This window comes from Poecilia reticulata, chromosome 5 (genome assembly GCF_904066995.2).
Source record: "Poecilia reticulata chromosome 5, P_reticulata-male-v2, whole genome shotgun sequence".
In the NCBI taxonomy this organism is placed as follows: Eukaryota; Metazoa; Chordata; class Actinopteri; order Cyprinodontiformes; family Poeciliidae; genus Poecilia; species Poecilia reticulata.
The window spans coordinates 17,624,872-17,646,943 of NC_088834.1; the positions used below are offsets into that span (position 1 = coordinate 17,624,872).

General features: G+C 40.1%; 2 protein-coding genes across 2 annotated transcripts in view; both read right to left on the reverse strand.

Moving 5' to 3' along the window:
- The window catches only part of grm2a (glutamate receptor, metabotropic 2a), a 47,661-nt gene extending 31,698 nt beyond the window's left edge, over window positions 1-15,963 (reverse strand). The window contains exons 1-2 of the mRNA XM_008409855.3: window positions 15,550-15,963; window positions 576-1,327 (exon numbers count right to left, since the gene is read on the reverse strand). Coding sequence (XP_008408077.1) covers window positions 576-1,103 — 528 coding nt within the window. The 5' untranslated portion in view covers window positions 1,104-1,327; window positions 15,550-15,963. The remainder of the gene's footprint in view (window positions 1-575; window positions 1,328-15,549) is intronic.
- A 3,300-nt stretch (window positions 15,964-19,263) lies between these two features.
- The window catches only part of tex264a (testis expressed 264, ER-phagy receptor a), a 74,955-nt gene continuing 72,146 nt past the window's right edge, over window positions 19,264-22,072 (reverse strand). Inside the window, exon 4 of the mRNA XM_008409856.3 lies at window positions 19,264-20,381. Within this exon, the coding sequence (XP_008408078.1) occupies window positions 20,002-20,381 (380 nt within the window). The 3' untranslated portion in view covers window positions 19,264-20,001. The remainder of the gene's footprint in view (window positions 20,382-22,072) is intronic.

A 22,072-nucleotide genomic window follows, 5' to 3' on the forward strand; every position in this document is an offset into this window, starting at 1 on the left:
TTAATGATTTCGAGCATGCATATTTGTGGATATTTACAAATCTCATTTCCAAAAGGACACACCGTCTCCTCCTCACAATGACTTGGAACCACACCGATGTAGAAACTGCGTTACTGCCAAGGATTCGGAGAGCCAATTAGCAGAGATTTCCTCGTATCAGCCTGAATGAGCCAAAAGGAACAGAGCGTAATCAGGCTGTCGCTAGTCATCCCGTCAGGCAGTCCCAAGTGCAACATCTGCAGCACGTCTGCCTCTGACAGGACCACTGCCAAAGTGTAAATTACAGGGGAAGAGAAAGAGATCCTCTAAATTAGATTACTCGGGCACATTTGTGTTCAGGTAAACAGATCCTCCTGTGGAACTGATACTCATTAAGTCCCAGGGTTAAGATCTTGCAAAGGGTAATTGCGAGGGGTATTTAAGTCTAAGTGGGCTGTTATAATATTTCACACTCGCAGCTGAATCCTGCTTTATGTCTTCTCTCTCCAGCCCACAATAGCTGCGAGAATCACCTGATGGAGTCTTTAAAAGGCTGTCTTACAGTAAAAACGGTCAAACTCATCACATATGCCTACCTGGATAGATACATCACTATAGGAGCCTCCAATGACCCCAGAGATGGCGAGAGGGACGTCATCGTGAATGGCGTAGGAACCGTCAGGGCACGTGTACTCGCTGTCATCCACTTTGGTGAGCGAGGCCCTGACAAACTCCAGGGACTGCTCCAGAGCGTAGGTGTCCTTGGAACAGGTGTCCAGTATGTGGGCTCCGAGTCTGATCCCAGGAAGGATCCGCTCGTCCCTGTTGATTTCATCCAAGGCCAGCAGCATCGCCTCCAGTCTCTGGATCCCTCTCTGTGAATTGATCTTCCCACAGTCTTCCAACCCCTCGCCCTTCTGATGCACAGGAAACAAGCCGCCAATCATTAGATCTCCTTCCAGGGTGATCTCCTTCTTGGAGTCCGTGTTATAAGCCACCACAGGCAGGCCGTGTGTCGCCTGGGTAAAGAGGGAAACGCATAGGCAGAGCAGGCTCAGATGGGACAGCCTGAGGGGTCGGGGCACGGGGCGCACCCCCCACGTGGGGGATTTCCCCAATGACATGTCCCTGGAGAAAACAATGACTCTGTCCTGCCTGTGGGGTCTGCTCAGTGGCTGGTCAGAGCTGACGATGGTGCCACCGAAAGGGAAAAAAAAAAAAATCTCAAAGGCGCAGCAGCACCAGCAAATCTCAAAGCGCTGTTGTTTTTATTCTGACAGAGGCCATGTACAGCATCGCCGCCATCCCTTTCGTCCGTCTCTTCTTCTGAGCGTTTGTAGATTACAGCCTGCAGATCAAACAGAGGGAATTTCAGTCAGAGCTTTGGAGTTGAAGTACAATGATCCCTTTGTCTTACAGACACTGTGTCTGCCAGAGACAGACTCGTTCAGTGGAAACATTTTACAACATCTGCATGAGTAAATCAATATTTCTGTGAATTAGGCAGTTCGGTGTGACAGGAGGAATAAATGAGGGTGTATTTGTAGACTAACACATCACACAATAATCTACTTTAAATAAACACTTTTTTCTCTTTGCAGTCTTGACTCCTAGAAACCCCAAACAAGTTAAACGTTTTTTTTTTGTTTCGTCTTTTTTACAAAGAAAATATAAGTGTTTTGCACATTAGTATTCAGCCCAGTTTACTCTGATATCCTTTCGTAAAATTCTACAAACATCCTGTAGAAATCACCTTACTAGCCTGCAGAGTGCAATTGTGTGATTTTATTTTTCTCTGTATAAATCCAGCTGTTTTGGTGTCAAAGGTTCGTTAGAGGATTTTGGTGAACAAACGGCATCATGAAGGCAAAGGAACACAGCAGGAGACCCAGAGACAACATTGTAGAGAAACTAAAAGAATGGTTTTAGTTTATTGCAACATGCCTGGCATTGAACATTTCACAATTTGTAAAGCTACACAGTAAGAAATTAACAGCAATATTTAGGTTTATTTAGCCTGAGTAAAAAAATAAATACATACAAGAGTTCATTTTTCAGTCACATTAAACATGTTATTTACACATTTATAAATGTCATGGTTCCAAACTAAATATTTAATTCACAAACTATTTTGTTTTAAAACTAAATATTTAACTTTTAAATTAAATATTTAGATAAAAATAAGCTAGCTAAATAGTGAGCTAAACATTTATCTTTCAAACTCAATATGTTGTTTACAAAATATTTAGCTCCAAATTAAATATTTATTTTGCTAACAAAATATTTAGCTTCAAACTAAATATTTATTTTCCGAACTAAACATTTACTTTTCCAGCTAAATACTTGGCTTGTTAACTACACACTTAGGTAGCTGTAAATATTTAGCTCATAGCTAAACATTTAGGTCCAAGTTCAAATAAGCGGAAGTGGGATTTCAAAATAAAAGCTGGGTTTCATGGACCTCCATATAAACGCCGCCGCTGGCAGAACTGAATCGCTTCGTCGCTCAAGTATCGTTTGTTTTAACATATTAATCGATTCGTTTCCTCTTGACGTGCCCAACGTGTTGGCTGAAAACATAGGCTGGGCCATTTTAGCAGACGTTTACTATGCTAAAATGATGCTATAGAAACTGTAGTTTCCGTAGCAACAATACTAAGTTTTGAGAGAAGCTTTTTAGAGTTCAATGTTAGCATGCTAAAGAAAAACGCAAACATTCTCCGGATGGTTTTCTGGAGTCTCCAGCAAAACCACAGTTAATCTTTGGCCAGTTTAAGAAGAACCTGCGTCGTATTTTAATCGTTGGCTTCTCCTCTCGCTGCTCTATTGTGTCTGTGACCTCATTTCACTTTTCTTTTAAGGAACATGATTGCGCAACTCTTTTATGATCACGTGACTGAACACTCCTGTACTACAACGAGCTGCGGCGGTAACAAAACGTATCCTCAGGGAACATTTTGTCATGTCACATCAACTGTTCACCGCCTTCCACACACAAACACTTCATGCAAAAAAGAGAGAAAAATTAAACGGAGAAAGAGGAAGGTAAATTACTGGAATCAGCTTCAAGCAAAAAAAAAAGGGTTGCTATTTGACTCAATTGATGGGATGTAATCCAAAGAATCTTGGTTAACAGGTTTTTTTTTTTTTTTTAGCACATTAGAGCCTTTTATCTTTTATTAAGGATTTAAATCCGTCTTCAGGTTGGACAGTGCAGCTGTAGGGTTCATAAAAATAAACAAATATGCATGTTTAATCTGCAAAGTCAGTATAAATTAAACTAAAAAAGTGTCAAAACATCTGTGCATCCAAGCTGCTCAGAAACATGACAAACTGCTTGTTACACTTTAATAAGCGATGCCTCGTCTTTACACCGTTCGTTTTGTGAAATGCTCTAAGTGACCTGTAACATTTTAACCAGTAAATAATTTGGTCAAATGAAGCACAAAAAGTAGTTATGGGGTCCTTATTCGGGTTTAAATATTGACATGAATTGAATGCGTATTTTACTATACTAATGGGACAAATACGAACTTTTATGGCACTGAACTGTGCAACAAACTGACCATGTATTTAACGGGAATTAAATGTAAAATATCAAATTAAATTATCTGCAGTAATGTAGTTTTATAGAAGCAACTAATTTCTAACTGAGCTGCTTAAATTATACCTGTTAGCTTATGGTAGCAGAAATAAATAAATAAAAAGTTTTAAAGAAATTATTCTATTTCTTAGAATAAACTCTGATCTAAAAAGTTCAACATTTAATTTTGTATCCCCTAGATTGCAATAAAACAAATGTAGCTTAATCATGTCTAATATTTGTGCCCAAGAACATCTAGATAAAAACACTTTTCCTGGAGGAAACAAACGCAAACTTTTCTATTTCTCATATCTAGTCTTAAAAATAAGAGAACACGACATTTAAGTAGAACAGACGCATGTGGATCTTTTCAAAGATTACATCTGCAACAGTGGCAAATTAGAAAAAGAATGCATATTTGTCTTCCCCCTAAATGATGGCGAGAAGGATGTCAAGGACATTACATTTGGAGCGTCGCTCTGTTTGTTTCAAATTTAAGGTTTCTGATTGATTCATTGTCAGTTTATATCGCTGTAGTTGAACTTTACAGGCTTTTACACGACTTTACCAAGGTTGCCAAAGGGCATTGCCTACAAAAAAAAGCTCTCGGTTTAGTTTTTTCCTGAAAATCAATAGGATTCATATGAACCAATTCTTAAATAAATGTCTCTCGTTTTGTTGATCTCCATAATTTCAACTGAGTCCTTGCCTCTGAGCCTCTTTCGGAGAGTGTTTTAGTTGTAAATCCTGCCTGTGATTGACACCCAGATGTAAAACGAAGACTACATGTGAACAGCAGCTATAAATAGCCAGAGTTTTGCATTGCAGTCGTGCATAATGAAAGGTGTTCTGCTGATGATGGAGAGAAAAACCCCAATTATCTATATGTGAGCTGATGCTGAAGGAGACTTCCATCTGAGCGAGTTGCGACAGGGCTTTCGTATGAGCTCCCACTTAAGAATGCACATTTGTGCCTTCATGAACCCACCAGAAAGAAAGCACACACGTGCGCGCACGCACACACACACACTCACACTGTGTACATAGTTTTAGTTGTAAATTGGGGATTTATGCTGCTAGTCCCCGGTGTCAGTCGCCTCGATTCTCAGAGGCTTAATTAGACAGAGTGTTAAGAAGTTTATCTGAGTAAATTATCAAGCCAGAACGGTCTGTCTCGTATCCTTTTTACCCCAACGAGGCAAAGAGGTTGGCAAGTGGTAATTAACTGTATCGATGGGCGATCATGAAACCAGAGCAGAGCGATAATAATGCCTGTATTTCTCTCTCTTTTTCCGTTTAAAAAAATATAAACTTACCTATTACAACAACATAAAACACTCAGCAGGAGTCAGAGTGCAAAGCACATTCTTTGGGATTTCTCTGTCTTTCTCTCTCACCTCGCCAGCCCCCTCTTTTTTCTTTTTTTTTTGCACTGTTGTTTCCATGGAAACATGCCAGGAGATGGAGGGGATGAAGAGAAAGTGGAAGACAGACCAGGACAAGTGGGCCAGCCCGATCATGCATGGTCCACGGTCTTGTGGGAGAGCTGGGAACCCTGACCAGAGCGAGGAGACTCCTGCCAAGACGTTTTTTGCTTCCTAAAAAGCCGGCACACCTCAAGCGTGAACAGCTGAAAAATACAAGCCTCTGCTTAGAAACGTTTAGATATTAAATTGCAACGTAAATGTGGCCGCTTCGCTTGTCCTCGTTGTTCAAACAATGACGGTTTGAGAAAAAAAAACAAAAAAACTTCTTTGTGTAAATAGGAAGATGTTGCATGACGCATTTCTTGTCTGAGGTATTTAACATTAGAAGATTGTTTATTCGCTCTGCTCAAAATAACAGGCTTTCCCGTTTGCTCTCTCAGCCGCCGTTCAACAAGTGAAACTCCTCCTCAATAGCCCCCCACGTTCATATGAGGTTTAGTCACACCTATGGCTTGGCGTTATAAATAAACACTGACAACAATTTAACATGACTACAAAACCAGTTTAATGCTGCGGGGCTGTGTTTCCTCACAGAACGGCTCGACAGCGTATGAAACCGCACGAGACGAGTCATAAAATCCCAAAGTGGGAGCTGCAGCAAAAGCAGGAGCTTTAAACAAAACAAAACTCATATTGGCAATAACACCTTCATCCTGCAAGTGGATTCATTTTCTATATTGTCTTTGTCCGCTGCTCTTCTTTAATGTCAGCAGTGACGGATTCAAACCAGGAAATATATCTGTGACTTTGTTTTGGTTTTGGTTTTTTTACGTGTTTGAATTTTTTAGAGGACAGCTGAGCTAAAATCTGAAAACACAGAATCCTCCAAACATGTTAAACTTTAAACAATTGTGCTTCACTCTATCACATAAAATCCAAATAAGACGCAATGAAGTCTATGGCTGTGACAAAAGGTGGTGACTGAGTAGCAAAGCGCTGTATGCATCGACATGTTAACCCTCAATGGAAAAGACAGACATCTGGAGACGTTGCCTGACTTAGACGACACGATAAGAATTTAAATCTCCCCTCTGTAGGTTTTCTTTTTATCCAGTACCTGTTGGGTATTGTTTCTAGCCCATTTTTGATCACTCAGCCAGTGTGTGTGTGTGTGTGTGTGTGCGTGTGCGTGCGCGTGTAGAAATCACAGCTGCGAACAGCAATATTTACACTCGACAAATCCCACCCAGGATTTTGGTGTGCACGCTCAAACTTTAAAGAAAAACAATGGCTCTTATTCTTTTTCTTTCTCGTCTTATCAAGTCATCTCCATATCCCTTTTAACCAGATGGCCTTTTTTTTAATTCAAGAGAGAGTAAATCCTGCCAGCATTTTTACACACTTCAAACTAGACTGTGTGAGGGAATTGGGAGGGATGGGGGTGGGGGGGTAAAATTACAAGAAAAGATGGCAGATGTGAGAGGAACGGGGAGGAGGAGGTGGAGGCTGCATGACGGTGTGGGCAGCAGCGAAACAGAAATAAGGGTAAGGTTTGAGAAGGATGCTGATTTTTTTATGACACTCATTTTCCGTTAGGAGTGGAAGTGCAGCATTAATATGGTAATAACCCCCCAGGCGACAGAAAGTGTTGAAGAGTGGAGGTCATCCGGTGTGTGTGTGTGTGTGTGTGCAGCCGTAAGCCTGGATGAGCAGGTTGGAGATCCCAGGTGAAATGAGTTGGAGCGTCGCTGAGAGGAAGCAAAGGTAATGGAAGTCAGGCTTCCCTAAAATCACATTTCCAAGCTGACAAAGAGAAGGGGTCCTTGGTGGTGGGGGTGGGAATGCTCCGAAGATCATCGTTTGTAAAAAGGAAGGGAGGCACAAAAAGTACACATGCGCTATGCGCGCGCGTTTCCCCGCACAAACAATAAATTAAACTCAAGTTGGAAGCACCTGTGGAGAATTAAACTTGGTAATGACCTTTGAATATTTAAATTGGTTTCATTTTCATCAGGATGTTTTTGTTCTCCACCCGAAATCTCCCCTGGTGGCATCAAATGAAACCACCCAAATCAGAGATTTGTTTGTGGAAACTGAGCCGTTTACACACCGCTCCACCAAAAGCTTCTCACAACACACATTTATGCTTTTTGCAGTTTATAAAATATCACTTGCAGAAAATGTTTCAGACAGAGCATACTTTCAAGCAAATTTGCTAATGGAGTAAATGTTGATCCATTTAAAGGCCACTAGAGCACTTTTCTTTTTTTTTTTTTACCAGTCTGTACTGGTAGCATTTTCCAAAGTTACAGCTTTTCTGAGGAACAACTTTAAAAGAAAACAGTTGTGTGTAGGCCTACGGGATTTGCTACTAGATTCTCACTTCCAGGACGTTCTTGGCTTTCTCCTCTTGACTTGGATTGTTTCAGGTGGATTTAGAAGTTGTGAACGATGACGACAATTTTCTAGACTTGCAGTCCGCCTGGCTTTTTAGCAAAGGCAGCGGTGGAAGTGAACGAAGCAGTTCAGTGCACGTTGTGCCACACTTCCAAACATTGAATTAACATCAACAGCCGCCTTGTTTGGATCACTACTTCTCTCTTTGCAGTGGAGAACAGCTGGTTACAGTGCAGGCAGTCTCTGGTAAGCTTCTTAACATTTAATTGGTGCATTATATCCTTCACGGGCAAATGTTAGCGATTGGGTAAAATTTATAACCTCAACAGACTCCACACCCCAGTAGCCAACTGTTTCTCAACAGCAGAGACTCCAGACCCTCTGAATGAAGCAAAAGTGTAGAACAAGGGCCTGGTTTACACCAGGCAGTGGTGAGTTTTGCATGTGAAAAGACTGAAAACATTGCAAAGGTGAGCAAATATCACATTTTTTTATTTTTTTATCTTTCTTTCAAACATGTTGCACATTTTTGGGGTGCTGTGATGACGCAGGGGTTAAGCACAACCCACGTAAGAAGGCCTTAGTCCTCAACACGGCGGTCGCAGGTTCGATTCCTGGCCTGGTGACCTTTGCTGCATGTCCTCTCTCTCTCTCACCACCCTACTTTTCTGTCATTAGCACTTTAAAATAAAGGCCACTAGAGCCAAAACAAAAAGCATGTTGCACTTTTTTTTTTAAAGCTTTTGGTGTTATGTTTCCAAAGATGGATTCAAATCACAAAAAGTGCCAATGAGAATTGGGAGTTATACTAAGCAGGTGCATATGTAAGTCTGTCCAACATCCCACTAAATCACTATTTTTATTGGAATAGAAAAACTCTCGTGGCACAAGCTAACATCGCTAAGCATGTAATGACTGTTTGGCATAATAGTTGCTCTAATTTCTCTGGTCGGACAAGTGAATGTAATTTCTGGTCATTTTATGCTTTCAGCACATTCATAATTGGCAGGTTGTAAAAGGCTGGAGCGTAGCCATAAAGAAACATAATGTCGTAATTGTCAAAATTGCATCTTGAGGTTTGATGTGACCACAGACAGGAACTGCACAAAAAATATGGAAATGTGTTTTTTGGTCAACTAGCAATGCCTCTAGGCAAATCTGGAAACAGGTTTTTTTAGGAGCAGTAAGAAACGTTACAAAAAATGACATCAAAAATACATTCCTTCATTTTTAATTTTTTATGCTAAGTTTAGTTACTTGCTGTTCTGAGCACAGCACATTTTTTCACTCAACTTCACTTTTTATCTTCTTAACTCCACTCATGCACAGGAAGATTATTTAAACTTCATGCAGAAAAACGATTATTAAAACTCAGAACCTTCTTGCTGCCAGGCAACCGTGCTACCAACTATTACATTGCAACTCCTTAGTAAGATTATTAATTGATTGCCTAAATATGTTTGTTCAAAGACTGATTATCAAATCCAGATGAAATAATGTATAGCACCTAAACACAGCACCTGGTAAGGATGTGAGAAACAAGACTTTCTTCACGACTTTTTTCATAATTCTAAACTGAAAAAAATGCAGAAAAATCTAATCTTTGACTCACTTTTAAAAAAAAATCTCGCATTGTATAAATTACACGTATTTCGAGGCACTTTGACAATTGGGAAGGTTGTGGATCAATACTGGAAGTGAACCACTCTACCGGGAGCAGACATGTTAACACGTCATTTTAAGACTAAAATGTATCCATGTTATTTCTAAACCTTGTTCATGGTGGCGTGTTGCTGCTGTCAACAAGTAAGAGGTGGGGGCCCTTTGTAACCATTTGGTATTGCATACTTTTGGGCTCCAGTGACACACAAACAAAATCGCATCCATTTCTCCATTTAACTTTTACGAATCAACAAAAAATTTCTCTGAGAAATCTGGAGCATACTTAAGCAACCAGATATTTATATCTAGGTGTAATAAGGGACAATAGGCAGACTCAGCGATAGGCAGAGCTACATCATTAACATGACGAAACGTCTTCTACAAACACAAACACTGACCTTTTCCTGTGAGGCCATTTAGGCATCTCGCAATTAGAGAATGAGGTGGAAGTTAAAGGTTAAACTTGAACTTGATGGATATTTTTGAGATATTCTTGCAAAACGATCAAACTGTAATAAACAAATTACTGGCTGAATAAAACATTATATATAAAAATGATGACTTCAAAGGATTGAATTTACTCTGATCCTTAATTACTCAGAAATATGAGCGTATTTTTAATGCCTTGTAAAAACTAGGCAATAATAAACGTGACATTTATTATTTCATTTACATTTATATTTCAATACTAAACCAATTAGTCCATCATCATTATGCTGCACTCTTACACCATTAGTAAATTTGAACTCTCATATATGGAGTCGAGCATCTGATTGGCTAAATGTCACAAAGAGTCAAATTCAGACCAATCAAATTCACTTGGGCAGTTCCACAGTGACACTATGTGCTGCAGCATGCATGTATGAAATTGACGCTTTTATACATAAAATGCATGTATTCACTAATGTATATTTTTAGAATCTTAATTATTTCATAATTAATGAATTTTTTTATTGAACATTGTCTTAGACCTCTGGATTCTTGTGGATGATAGTTTGTCTTTACATTCGATTAGTGCGTCTATTTCAACTCCTCCAGAGAAATGATTCTCCCCATTCAGGATGTGGCAGCATATACTGATAAAACTACCCATTATCAAACCACTAAAATATTAAAATGTTTAAAAAATAATACAAGAATTTGTTGAGAACTTCTTAACATTGAATACCTCTTCACATTGATTTAATTTGGCAGTGTACAGATAAAAACTGCTCCGATTTGAATGATAAAATATTTTAGCACACAGCTGTTATCATCTGTGTGTCCCTGCAGAGTCCAGAGGATCACATAGCAACTTATAGCGGGCCAGTTTTGGCCCGCGGGCCTTCAGTTTGACACATCTGATCAAAAGGTACAGCAAATTTTATGCTGTGCCACCATCTTTACGTTTACATCCTTCTGTCCTCGCAGGTTACTGGCTGAGCTCCGCCTCTGCCTCCTTTCTTCTCGCATCACCTGCTGAGGGGAATCCCTTCTTTGGGTTCTCACGTTGCCATTTCACTCATTAAACAGTCATTCACTCCCTTTCCTGTCTGAACACTCATTACTGCGAGCCCAGTGATTGCCCTGAATGTGGCGCAAAAGTGAAACTCCTTTGTTTGAGAAGGTTTCGTTGCAGCTTCCACCATCACAAAAAACAAAAAAGGAAGAAAAACGGCCGGAAAAAGTAGGAGGCTTTTAAGCAAGTCATTAGAAGTGCTCCAGTGTGACCAGAATACTTAATGATTTGAAGTTAAATTAGTTTACACATTAAAAAACATGAGATCATTTGGCTTTTCCGTGACAAAACTTTGCCATTTATATAACCATAAATCTGTGTGCCAGGACGGGAATTGCAGCTCGGACGAAGCCGCTTCATCTTTTTCTAATTTAGGTCTCGTATGTGTAAAATGAGTTTCATTCTCTGCATAATGAGAGATATTTTTACAAGATCCCGCAGCCACACGGTATCCCCCTCGTCTCTATTTCAGTCGGTCGTTTTGTCCCTTTTAGCTGCTTTCATTTCGATTTAGCTCTTCCCTGCAGTAAATAATGTATCTGGGAAGCTGTTCCTCAGGATCGTTCCTGAATAGATTTAAAACATATTTTAAGTACAGGTTGTCCTACTGGAGACTACAGTAAAGTTATGTTGATCAAAATCATAACAAATATTTAAAAAGCAGCAAATCACAGAGTTTTAGCTATGAATTATTTGGTGAGCGGGTGTATTGTCAGCATCTGAAACAGTCTACGGTTTGAAAACAAAGCATACAACTTTCAATCTCTCATCATATTTCTTTTTTTTTTTGTGTTTTTTTGCTAATAATACCATCGAATCCTAACTGATGCATTGTAGCCGTGTAATTTCTGCTGAGCCAAAGGCTGGTCAAACTGGTGAATAACTAAATAAATTATGAATCCTAGATAAAAATCACAAATACTAATGCTTGTACAGTGCAGCAAAACGTTTTACATGTGTCCCACATCACTGAGAGAAATGAAGGATACACATAAACAGTTATAGTCCACAAATATCACAAAATGAAAAGAGACACTCCTTATTCCTCATTGCCTCAGTTAAGGTTTCCTTTACATTTTAATGATAAATTCTGGTATAAGAAGAAAACTGCTGTCAGTTCTCAGACCAGCAAATGCAGCCACAACATTAAAACGACGACGCACTCCGTTCCAAAACTAATATTTGAAGCACATTTTATTTTAAATATGTTTTTTTTTTTGTTTGTTTATTTGCTGGAGATTTGGGCTTTTACAAAAAGTAGCTGCAGTTATGTAGAGTTGGGGTTAATCAAAAATCGCCCCAGAGGGAGAAACCTGCAGGTCCAAAGTCGACCCAGTGTAACAATAATTTCTGTAGATTGAATGATTCGATTTATTTGACTTGTTGGATTTTGCTTGTAACTCTGGAACGCATGCAATGCTCCTCCTACTTTTAAAACTATTACTCTCATGATTCATGATCAGCATCGATAATTAGCAACACAAGTGTCCATCCAGTTACCAGTCATTTTAAAGCAGCTGAACTGTTTCCGTCACGTTGTTGTATGATTTGGTAGGTCGCGTTCTCTTTGTTCCTGTCTTTCCTCATTGCAGGTATCTTATGAGGAATAAATTACACATCCAGGTTTTTATGAACATCCAAAGAAATTCAGAACCCCTGAACTGTTCTCCATCAAAACAGTGATCCCTTTTCAGCTGAAGCTGAGCGAGCCAGCAACAGTTGGTTTTTACTCACAATGTAAATTATTAGTGCAGCTTACTTAAGACTCACATTACTAATTAATGGTGAGCGTTTCTGTGCTTTCACCTGAATAAGTCCGTGATCGAATGTTCCCTGCTTGAGCAGCACGAGGTACAATGCTGCTTTAGTCCGATGCATCACTCTTCTGGCTTCGTTAAGTTATTTCCAGTGGAAAAAAAAAAAGCGTAGAGCATTTGTCCGAAGGAGCTCTGCATGGATTTTTTATTTTATTTTTTTAAAGCGTAAAAATAACAGGAATTATAAAGACAGTGTAGCCATTTCCACTCGTGAGGATGCGTTAAAAATAAAGCCAACATGTATTTTCAGCTATTGGTTGCCATGGCACAGCCGCAATCAGGCTGATTGGAGCAGCTGTGTCTTTTAGCCGTACTGTTGGAGAAACACTGCAAATTTTAAAATAAAAATAAACGCTTTAGGTTCGCAGCGCACGCGAGGCTTCGTGTGGACAAAAAACAAAAAGTGCATCGCCTCACACATCAGTGTGTGAGTGTATTTGTTCAGCCGTACGTAAGACTAACCTATTAAGCTGTCAGGTTTGATGGGAGCAGAGCTGGTCTTCATGCAGAGTGGCAGGTGGCTAATACAGCCTCCATGTAAAAGCTTTGAATGATGTTAACAAGACTCATGCTTTAACTCGCAGCCGAGAGAGCAGAAAGGTCAAGTTTCGTTTCTGCTGCAATGGTGAATATTTGTTTCTGTTTGAGTGGACCTGAGTGTATTTCTAAAGTGTGCAACGTTTTTTTTTTGTTTGTTTTTTTTTACAAGTGTGAGGAACTTTTAAACTTCTTTTGAGAAAAAATAGATAAAGGGTGGCGTTCAAGTCTTCTGCATCTTTTGGTAAGATGCAGAAAACTTTGTTGCCACCTCTGGAAAAGATGTTAAAAATCTATTTAAAACGTATTTTTAGCATAATCGCACAATGAATCATTTTGATTAAGAAATTGTTTTGGATTATTAGATTTATTTAGCTGAGAAAATTCAGTGCTAAGATGTAATCATACAATCCTAGCACTCGTTAATTCCTAAACGCAACTGAAGTGTTTTCTTTTTGTACTTTCATTTTTGATCAGTTTCTAAGAACTTCTTATTAATGATCCATTACTTTCAGTTACACAGATATATAAAGATGACAAGTCAATTCTTCCCGGCCTCTGGCCTGTGTTGGATGTGGACAGATATTCATTTATCTTTCCAAAATGCACATTGGAGAAGATGATAAGATATGTATACATATATCTTACTATACATGTGCCCCATATATGGGAATGACGACTGAATTTATTTATTTATTTATTTTTCTGTTCTACCGTCACAAACATCAACATGTTTGTGGTGTGGGCTTAATAAACTCTAATGGGATTTCAACTGGGACATTGTGTTTCAGTCAAATGAGGCTAATTTTAAGCTTTTTGATATTAAAACCTTCATATTGCTCTAGCTTTTCTTGTTCAAATACCTCAATTTAAATAATAATAATAATAATAATAATAATAATAATAAAAATCTGCTGGCTTCTCCCAGAAACAAGATATGAGTTGTCTTTTGAACTTCATGCTGGACACTGGCATCTGGCCAGTTTTACATAAAAATGATTCAGCAAATACAAAATCAACCTCCTCTTTCATAGGCGTTTTGGTCCACAGACCTAAATCCTATGAGAACCTGCTGGGTGAGCTGAGAAGAAGACGACAGAAAGAAAGAAGCAGAGGGTCAAGATCCCTCTTTTAACTTTGTTAGGAGTTAAAGAAGACTAAGTTCATGTCTGATTGGTAGAAGGGGTTGTATAATGTCCTGACAGCATCAACAAGTGATTACTACGTCCTAACATCAGGTTTTCTTCACCATGAGATTATGCTGCTTCTATAAAAATAAAAAAAATCCTTAAAGCGTTTTACCCATTTTTACAAGTTGTGCCAAAAAAATAAATAAAATGGCGCCATATCTGTAACTGACTCAGTTTAGAAGATGATGGAGTGGATAACTTCCGCATTGCTTCCAAGTTCTGCCACTATGTCCGTTTCCTCTGGAAGAGGGAACCCTCTGACTGTCAAACCAGCGATGAAAGATGAAACTAACCGCAGGTGAGACCGATCTGTTTAGGGACTCCAGATGAGACCCCCACCCTCCTCCTGCCACTCTCCCAATCGGATTTACTCTGACAGAGGATGGCTTCTTTGTCTTTTAGTTCAGCCACGGGATGAATAATTTACAACCATCAACATCGTCAAACGTGAGCGCCGGTCTCACACGTCTCTCCACTTTCTTTAGTTTTGAGAAAGTGGATGTCATATAGTCATATGGTTATGCAAGACCCCCTGGGAACATCTCTGATTAAACAACTCATCAATTGCTTGATATGAAATAACTGCGCCGATCAGAGCTGCGGAACATGCAGCAACGGAGCCTTTGGGAGTGAAGGAATCCTCCACGAAATGTTGTTTCACCATTAACAGCAGAACCCAAAAGAAAAAAATCATACCCGAAACTCGACCTCTTCCTGTTTATGTGCACAATTACCGCGACACATCACTGCTCTTATTCTAATTTGCTCATCCGCGATGACTATCTATACAGTGATAGCAGTTTAACTGGCTTCATTAAAATATGTAATTCCGAAGAAAAACAAAAAACCGTCTTTACAGCTATTAAAAAGGATGAATTGAATTTATTTACGAATTATGCCACTTTCCACTCAAACGACATCTCATTAATTGAGTTTTCTGAAAGTGTTGGAGTCTTTTATCTGGGCGTTGATCTGGGTGATGTGTAAAATGAGCGACATTAGGAGGTGTCAGGGTTAATGAGCGGTTCTGCGTCGCCTTTTTGTTTGTTTTTCTTTCTGCTGCACATTTGGGAGGTTGTGCAGACAAACACACACACACACACACATATATATATATATATATATATATATATATATATATATATATGACAGGAGGGGGGAAGATGTAGCGATAAAACAAAACATAAACAAGATTGAGAAAAAGGAAGTGTAAAATAGTTTTAGAAAATAAACGTGCATTCCTGCATCGCATGCATCAGTTAACCATTTTGTTATCGTCTGATTCTCGATCATTTAGATTTAATTGGCAAACAAATTCTAGCACAAGCAATAACAAAATTCCATCACTTAAGAGTGATTAAGTCCTCAGCAAATCACCACCTGAAGTTCAGAAAAGAAAGAAGAAGAAAGAAAAAAAAAATCACACCCCGACAATTAAACGCATTTATCATCTTCTTACCTGTGCGGGAGTTCTCTCTTTCCAGCGCTGTTGTGCAGAGCACGCACAGCGAACACCGAGCGCATATCCTCCGCAGCGCCTGTTTGTCCTGTTAAGACTCAAAACAAGTGGATCGCACTGGAGTCGGGTGAGTGAGTAAAAGAGGGGGTGGGGTGGGGGTAGGGGGGCGAGTGTTGCCGCCTGCTGCCTCAAGTTTGAGGCGCGTACAGCTGAGCCGCACGCCAGGAGCTGTCCGCGGTGCTGGAGAAACAGCCGCACTTAAACAGAGAGAGCGCCGCTGGATTCCTGGAGGGATACCGATCCTGCCAACAGCGCTTCAAAAGTCACATTTCTTCAGCGCGCTGCAAAGCAATCGGAACAGACGCCCCCTGTTTCATCCTGCAAAAACAGGGCGGTCACTTTGTTGCATGCAACGCAAAAAAAATAAATAAATAAAAAAAAATTATATGAGAAATGATCAAATCACATCCGGGGTTCTTCAAATAGCGTCTATCTAATTTAGCGCTGGTCAAGTGGAGCACAGGTGTACAAAGTTGGATTTCACCCTATATTATGCGCGCAAAACCTTCTGTACCCGCCGGTTGTGTTTTCAAATATCAGTTGCTGAACAAATGTTGGGGAACCTTAAACCTAACAGCCTTGTTTCACACCTGAACAGAGAGATTTCCTCGCGGATGAGCGGCCCTGCAGACACGTCGCCTGTAGCTGGAGGTCGGTGCCACATTACAAGTAGTATTTCAGAGCGCAACGTAGCTTCCGTGAGGCGCTTTCCGTTTTTAAAACTCTTGGGCTGCTCCTGGAAATGAATGACTTTCAGAGTCGTCTCCGCTATTTGTGGAGGAGGCGGCGGAGAGGAGGGCACGAGATTACAACAGTGACTCTGTAGAGACTTATTATCCTGAGTGGCGTGAAAGCATTTGTTGACCAGGAGACAAGTTGTGGCAGAGCACAGGAAGAGTGTGAGGTCTCTTCCAGATGGGGCCGCGATGCGCGCTGGGAACTGCGACCTCTTCCCCTTTCCACGGTCTTTAGCGGCCTCGGACATGCAGCGCTGTAGCCTCAGTTAACAAAATGATGGAAAAAAAGATCATTTTGTTATTACCCCCCCCCCCCCCCATGGCTGAGCGCTGTATGTAAAGTATTATTTTTGTTAGGTTAGAACCACATGTTTTATTTCATTTAATACGTCTCTGTGTGTGGACTAGACTACCACAAATTAGCGAATTGTCGTGACAAGGAGTGAAAAGGATGCCAAGGTTTCTAAATCTTTACAAATTAAAATCTGAAAAGTGTGGCGTGCTTCAGCTCAGCTGACTGACCGTGTCTTGCAGTTGAGATAGCCATTTGGAAAATTTCCATCTAGGCTGAGATGAAATCACACAGTGGACTCTAAATACAAAAAAATATGAGCTCCTAACTCACATAATTGATTTTAAACCTCAGTCTGGTGTCTGGTGTCTTTCTGCACAAAGTTTTGATGCCCCCCCCCCACACCCACCCATACGTGGGCCCTTCTCAGGTGTTTCCAAAAAAAACATGAACGCTAGGCTAGTTAGTCTCGCCTCTTATTGCTGCCTTTCACTGCCAATCCCACACAGATAAGCATCCGACAGATGAAGGTTATGAAATGAATGGTTGATGGAAATAAATACATGCCACACTTTCCAGATTTCTATTCGCAGAAAATGTTGAAAACCATTCACCATTTCAATCCAATTCTTAATAATGTGCACGTTGGTCTAACGTTACACACACACACACATACATACACACACACACACACACATATGTGTGTATATATAAAGCCCCGTTAATTGCACTGAAACGTTTTGGTTGCGTTGTGACAAAATGTGGGGAAAAAACCAAACAGGTGTGAATACTTTTGCGAGGTACAGCACATTAATAACCAACATCGCAGGAGGGCGAGAACCAGCATGCCCGTGAAGCTGCGTGACACCCATGTGAAATTCACAATTAATTAAATCAGCGGCTGACCCGCTGTGTCATCGCTGTCCCTCGTCAACGCTGCTTCTCGGGTTGGCCTCTGGACAGAGGTCGGGGTGGAGGGATCAAAACGGAAAGCGCCACAGACATGTGGTAAGGGCATCACTCCCTGCAGAAACGGACTAAGACGACAAAATGGTACAAGTGGTTTGGTTATCAGAGAAACAGCTGAAGTAATGTTTTCTAACAGTTATTTCTTTTATTTCATCACATTCTTTTTATTAACATACCAGAGCCCATGGGAACACTAGAGAATTACTGATTTCAACCACTTAACAAAACCTTAGTGCTTAGATATGTTAGATGTTTTTACTCTATACACAATAAATTCCAGTAAAGTTTTCAATTCCTCCAACATATTAGTCAATCTTCCTCATCTCCCTCCACTGGCAGGATGTGACTCACTGTCGAGAAACTTTTATAACTGTGGCTATTAATCACCATGAGAACTAATGAAGCCACACTTTAAAATAACGATCAGCCTAAAAGGATGCCACAAGCCACAACTCGGTAAGTGGATTTTGAACAATCCCATGATTTTAAAAGCAATTAGCGTCTCAATTTTCCATTTATTTTTGTAGTGCCAACTCACAAACAAAAGTCTTCCCAAGGCACTTTGCAAGACAAACAATTCAGATCCAATTAAGCGCAACTCCATTTGGGCGAAAAGCAACTTAAACTGATGCATGTTGTCACAACCCAACCGTATAGTCAGATTCATACAGCCCAACTTAATGCTGTTCATTAAAATGTATCATTTAATACCAACTCGTCCATCTTAGGAAGTCCAGCCGATGACTTTGTGGCAATCGCTCTTTCTGAGCAAGCATGTGGTGACAGTGGAGAGAAACATCTCCCTTTTAGCAGGAAGAAACTTCAACTAGAACCAGATTTATGGAGGTTGAGATTACACCAAGCAGTCAGAGATATGATGTATATATATATATATATATATATATATATATATATATATATCACATCACATCAGAAGTTTAGGATAATTGAAATTAATATCTAAAACAAATAAAGCTCTGGAATGCATTTGTGTCAATATCAGGCCATGAAGTATAATGTAGTTTTTGCTTTTTTTCTAAATTGTATGTAAATATCTTATTTTAACATTTCAGACAATGACAGACCATAAGTTAGAGACGGTGGCATCCTAAAACAATATTCCACTTTACGTTATTGTGCTTTCTAAGGTTTTTCAAACCCTTTGCATCAAACGCTTCAAGCATGCTGCAGGGATTCGCTCCCCGATGATCGCTTTAAAACAGCATAACTTTCACTAATAAATCACTAGCTCCGATTCCAGCAGCTGTCATTTTGTCCCCACCTGAACTCAAGTGAAGCAGCAAAACCAGCAATCATTCCATTGTGAAACCTTGAAAACAGTCGGCCTCCAAGAGCACAAGCTTAATAACTTATGAGCAGCTCGCTCGTTCGCTCGTCGCCGGCCTGCGAAAAGCGCTGCCACCCACTCTCTGTTACGTCTTCTGTAACTGTTGGGAAGAAGCAGATAAACAAGAATGTCCTCAGACCGCAAGACAAAATGATGTGCCTGTTGCAGTGGAAATCAAATCGCACTTCAGGAAGAAGCACCTTGAGGTCGAGGCGCGTTCAAACCATTGTCTCTGAAGGAAAAAAAAAACAAAAAAACAGCGCCAGCATCTTATTTTGCACGTGTGAGACAGACTAATTATTCTTAGGTATGCTTCCCATTTGAAAATTTTATTCAACACAAAGGGACACAAACATGGCAATACATTTCTACATTTCCAGTACAATATCAACTTACAAAGAGATCACAACTAGTTTCTGATAGCAGACGAATTCTGGCTACATGGGGAAGAAAATAAACTGGGTGAAGAGTGGGTTAATAATGTGAATTTGGAAAGACAGATCGCATAAAAAAGCGATTATCAGAGTACAGAGTGACGATAGAATAACCTGTACACTCTCGAAGGAAGAGCTGGTGATGTCAAGTTGTTTTATTGCCTCCGATTTGAATTTTTTTTTTGTTAAAATAAATAATTTATCTGGTCTAATTGCTAAAACAGCAGCAGTTTATGTATTTAATAACTCAATTACTCCTAATTTTAGGTGTTTTAAATTTAACCTTCCAGAAATCTGTAGAAGACGAACCCAGTTACATCGTATCCTGGTTGAAATGAAAACACCTGTCGCTGCGCATCGCGTGCTGGTTCCCCTAGTGATGCTCCGTCCTGGCAGCATCCAAACACGCAACCAGGGCTCCTAAAATTTGAGATTACATTAAAGAAAGAGTACAGGCTTTGTTAGAAGGTGCAGAAAAAGGTGGTGTTGGTCATGGCGTGAACAGCTTTAGATCCACCAACAACTCTGACAGATAACCAACCACAGCACAGCTGAGAAACACTCTAGCATGCCAGTCAAACGGCCACGTCCCTTATTTCTCCAGCGTCCTTCCTACTCCTCTCCGTCTCCCAGGAACTTCCTCTTTGCAACCAGTCCAGCCTCTTCTTCAGCGCCTTCTTTTTCTTCTTCTTCCTCTTCTTCTTCTTCTTCTTCGGGGGTTCCTTTTTCCTTCTCGCCCTCCATCCCGTCTCCCTCCTCCAGCTCCTCCTGGTCCATGTCAAGTTCTTCGAAGGATGAGCCGCTGCCCACAGAGTCGTTTGAACCTCTGTCGCTGTGCTCCCTGTGCTTATTGTCTTCGTTTGAGTCCATTATGTCTCTGAGGGGCAGAGAGGAGGCCAGAGAGGCAGCGGTGGAAGCTGCCAGAGAAGTCTCCCTGCTGTCCCAAGGCACGCCGCCGCTTACTGAGCTCACGTCGCTGTGGGAATCCGCACCTGCAGCAATTAAAAAAATTTAAGAGGGATTCAATTGGGACTGTGTCAAAAAGTCATGTGCAAATCTGATAAAAACTTAAACGAGACGTGGCAAAGCAGGACAATTTCAGGCTTTGTGAACCAGCAAATGTGTGCCAATTTATCAAGTAGATGCTGTGATAAGTTAAATATGGACCTTGGGCCAAAGATAGCATGTCAACAATTTATTAGAATACCAATGTGAGTGTCTGTTACCATGATATTTGGACTGGATGATTTACATCTGACTAAAACCACACCTACAGCAGGAAGGTGATTCTGTACATATATTAAATGAATCCATACAATGTCATCATTCATGTATTTTATAAATAATGGTGTTGGAAAAGTAAAGCCACGTAGGAAGAGTTTTACAAGGGCATTCATGTTCCTTGAATATGTTTTACATTTTGTCTTGTTATGAAAAAAATGTTACCTATATTGTATTTTATGAGAGATTAACACAACAGCAGCGCATAACCTTTAAGGGGATGGAAAAGAATACATAGTTTTTGAAACAGAAATCTACAAAAGTGTGGAGTGCATTTGTATTTGCATTACACCAATGCTCTGAAGTCTAGCTTAACTAATCCTCTTCAGCAGTCACCTGTCACCTAACAATGTGTGTAATTGAATTCCAATATGTGTAATTCAATTACACACAGACGTTGGCGACATTCAGTTGGCAAACAGCATCATGAAGACGAAGGAACACAGCAGACGGGTCAGGAACAAAAAAGCTGTGGAGAAGTCTGGACATCTCATCGGTCATCCAAAAGTGAGACACACTCCACTGTAAGTAAAGAAAAGGCTGTCCACCTAAAGCGAATAGGCAGGGAAGAAGTAAACTAGTCAGAGAAACAGCCAAAAGGCCCACGGTAACCCTGGAGGAGCTGCAGAGACCCACAACTCAGGTGAGGGAACAATATGGCCAAAGGAAAATTAATAGTACTTGACAAGTCTGACCTTGATTAAAGAAGGTCTCTGTGAAAATAGCTTTTTGAGTTCCTGTAAACAGTTTGCTACGAGGCATACAGGGCATACAAAATAACATAAATAAAAAAGGAGCTACAAAACAATGTGTGGCAAAAAGTAAGCTGCAACAGCATGCGGTTTAATTAAATCCCTTTCAGAATCCGTGACACGCTCTGAAAATCCATGTCTACAAATTGTTCCAGTTTAACAAAAACGAGCTTGAGCAAATTTTGCAAGAAAAGTTGACAAACATTTAAGTCGTTAGATGTACAAAGTTGGTGGAGACAAAACTCAAGAGTCCCGGAGCCGACTCATTGATGACAGAAAGAATATGTCACACTTTGAAGAAAAAGGATCATTTTACTTTCACTTCACATTTGCACGCATTTTAATAGTGTATCAAACAAATTCCCAACTCATTACACTGAAATGTGTAGTCGTTACAGGACAATATGAAATGATTCAAGAGGTATAGTTTTTTTTTACAATACATTGTAGAGCAAAGAAATGTGACTGATTAGTTGAGTTCAAATAAAACAGACGATAATATTTAAAGGAAAAAAATCTATTTCTTGTAAAGCGCCCCAGATGACTCATCAACATGTGTTTTACACTTTTCAACCTTATTGTGCATTGCACTCTCAGCAGCTGGCTGCCGCTAGGCTAGTCTTCTGCAATGTTACTTATCTGTAATCATA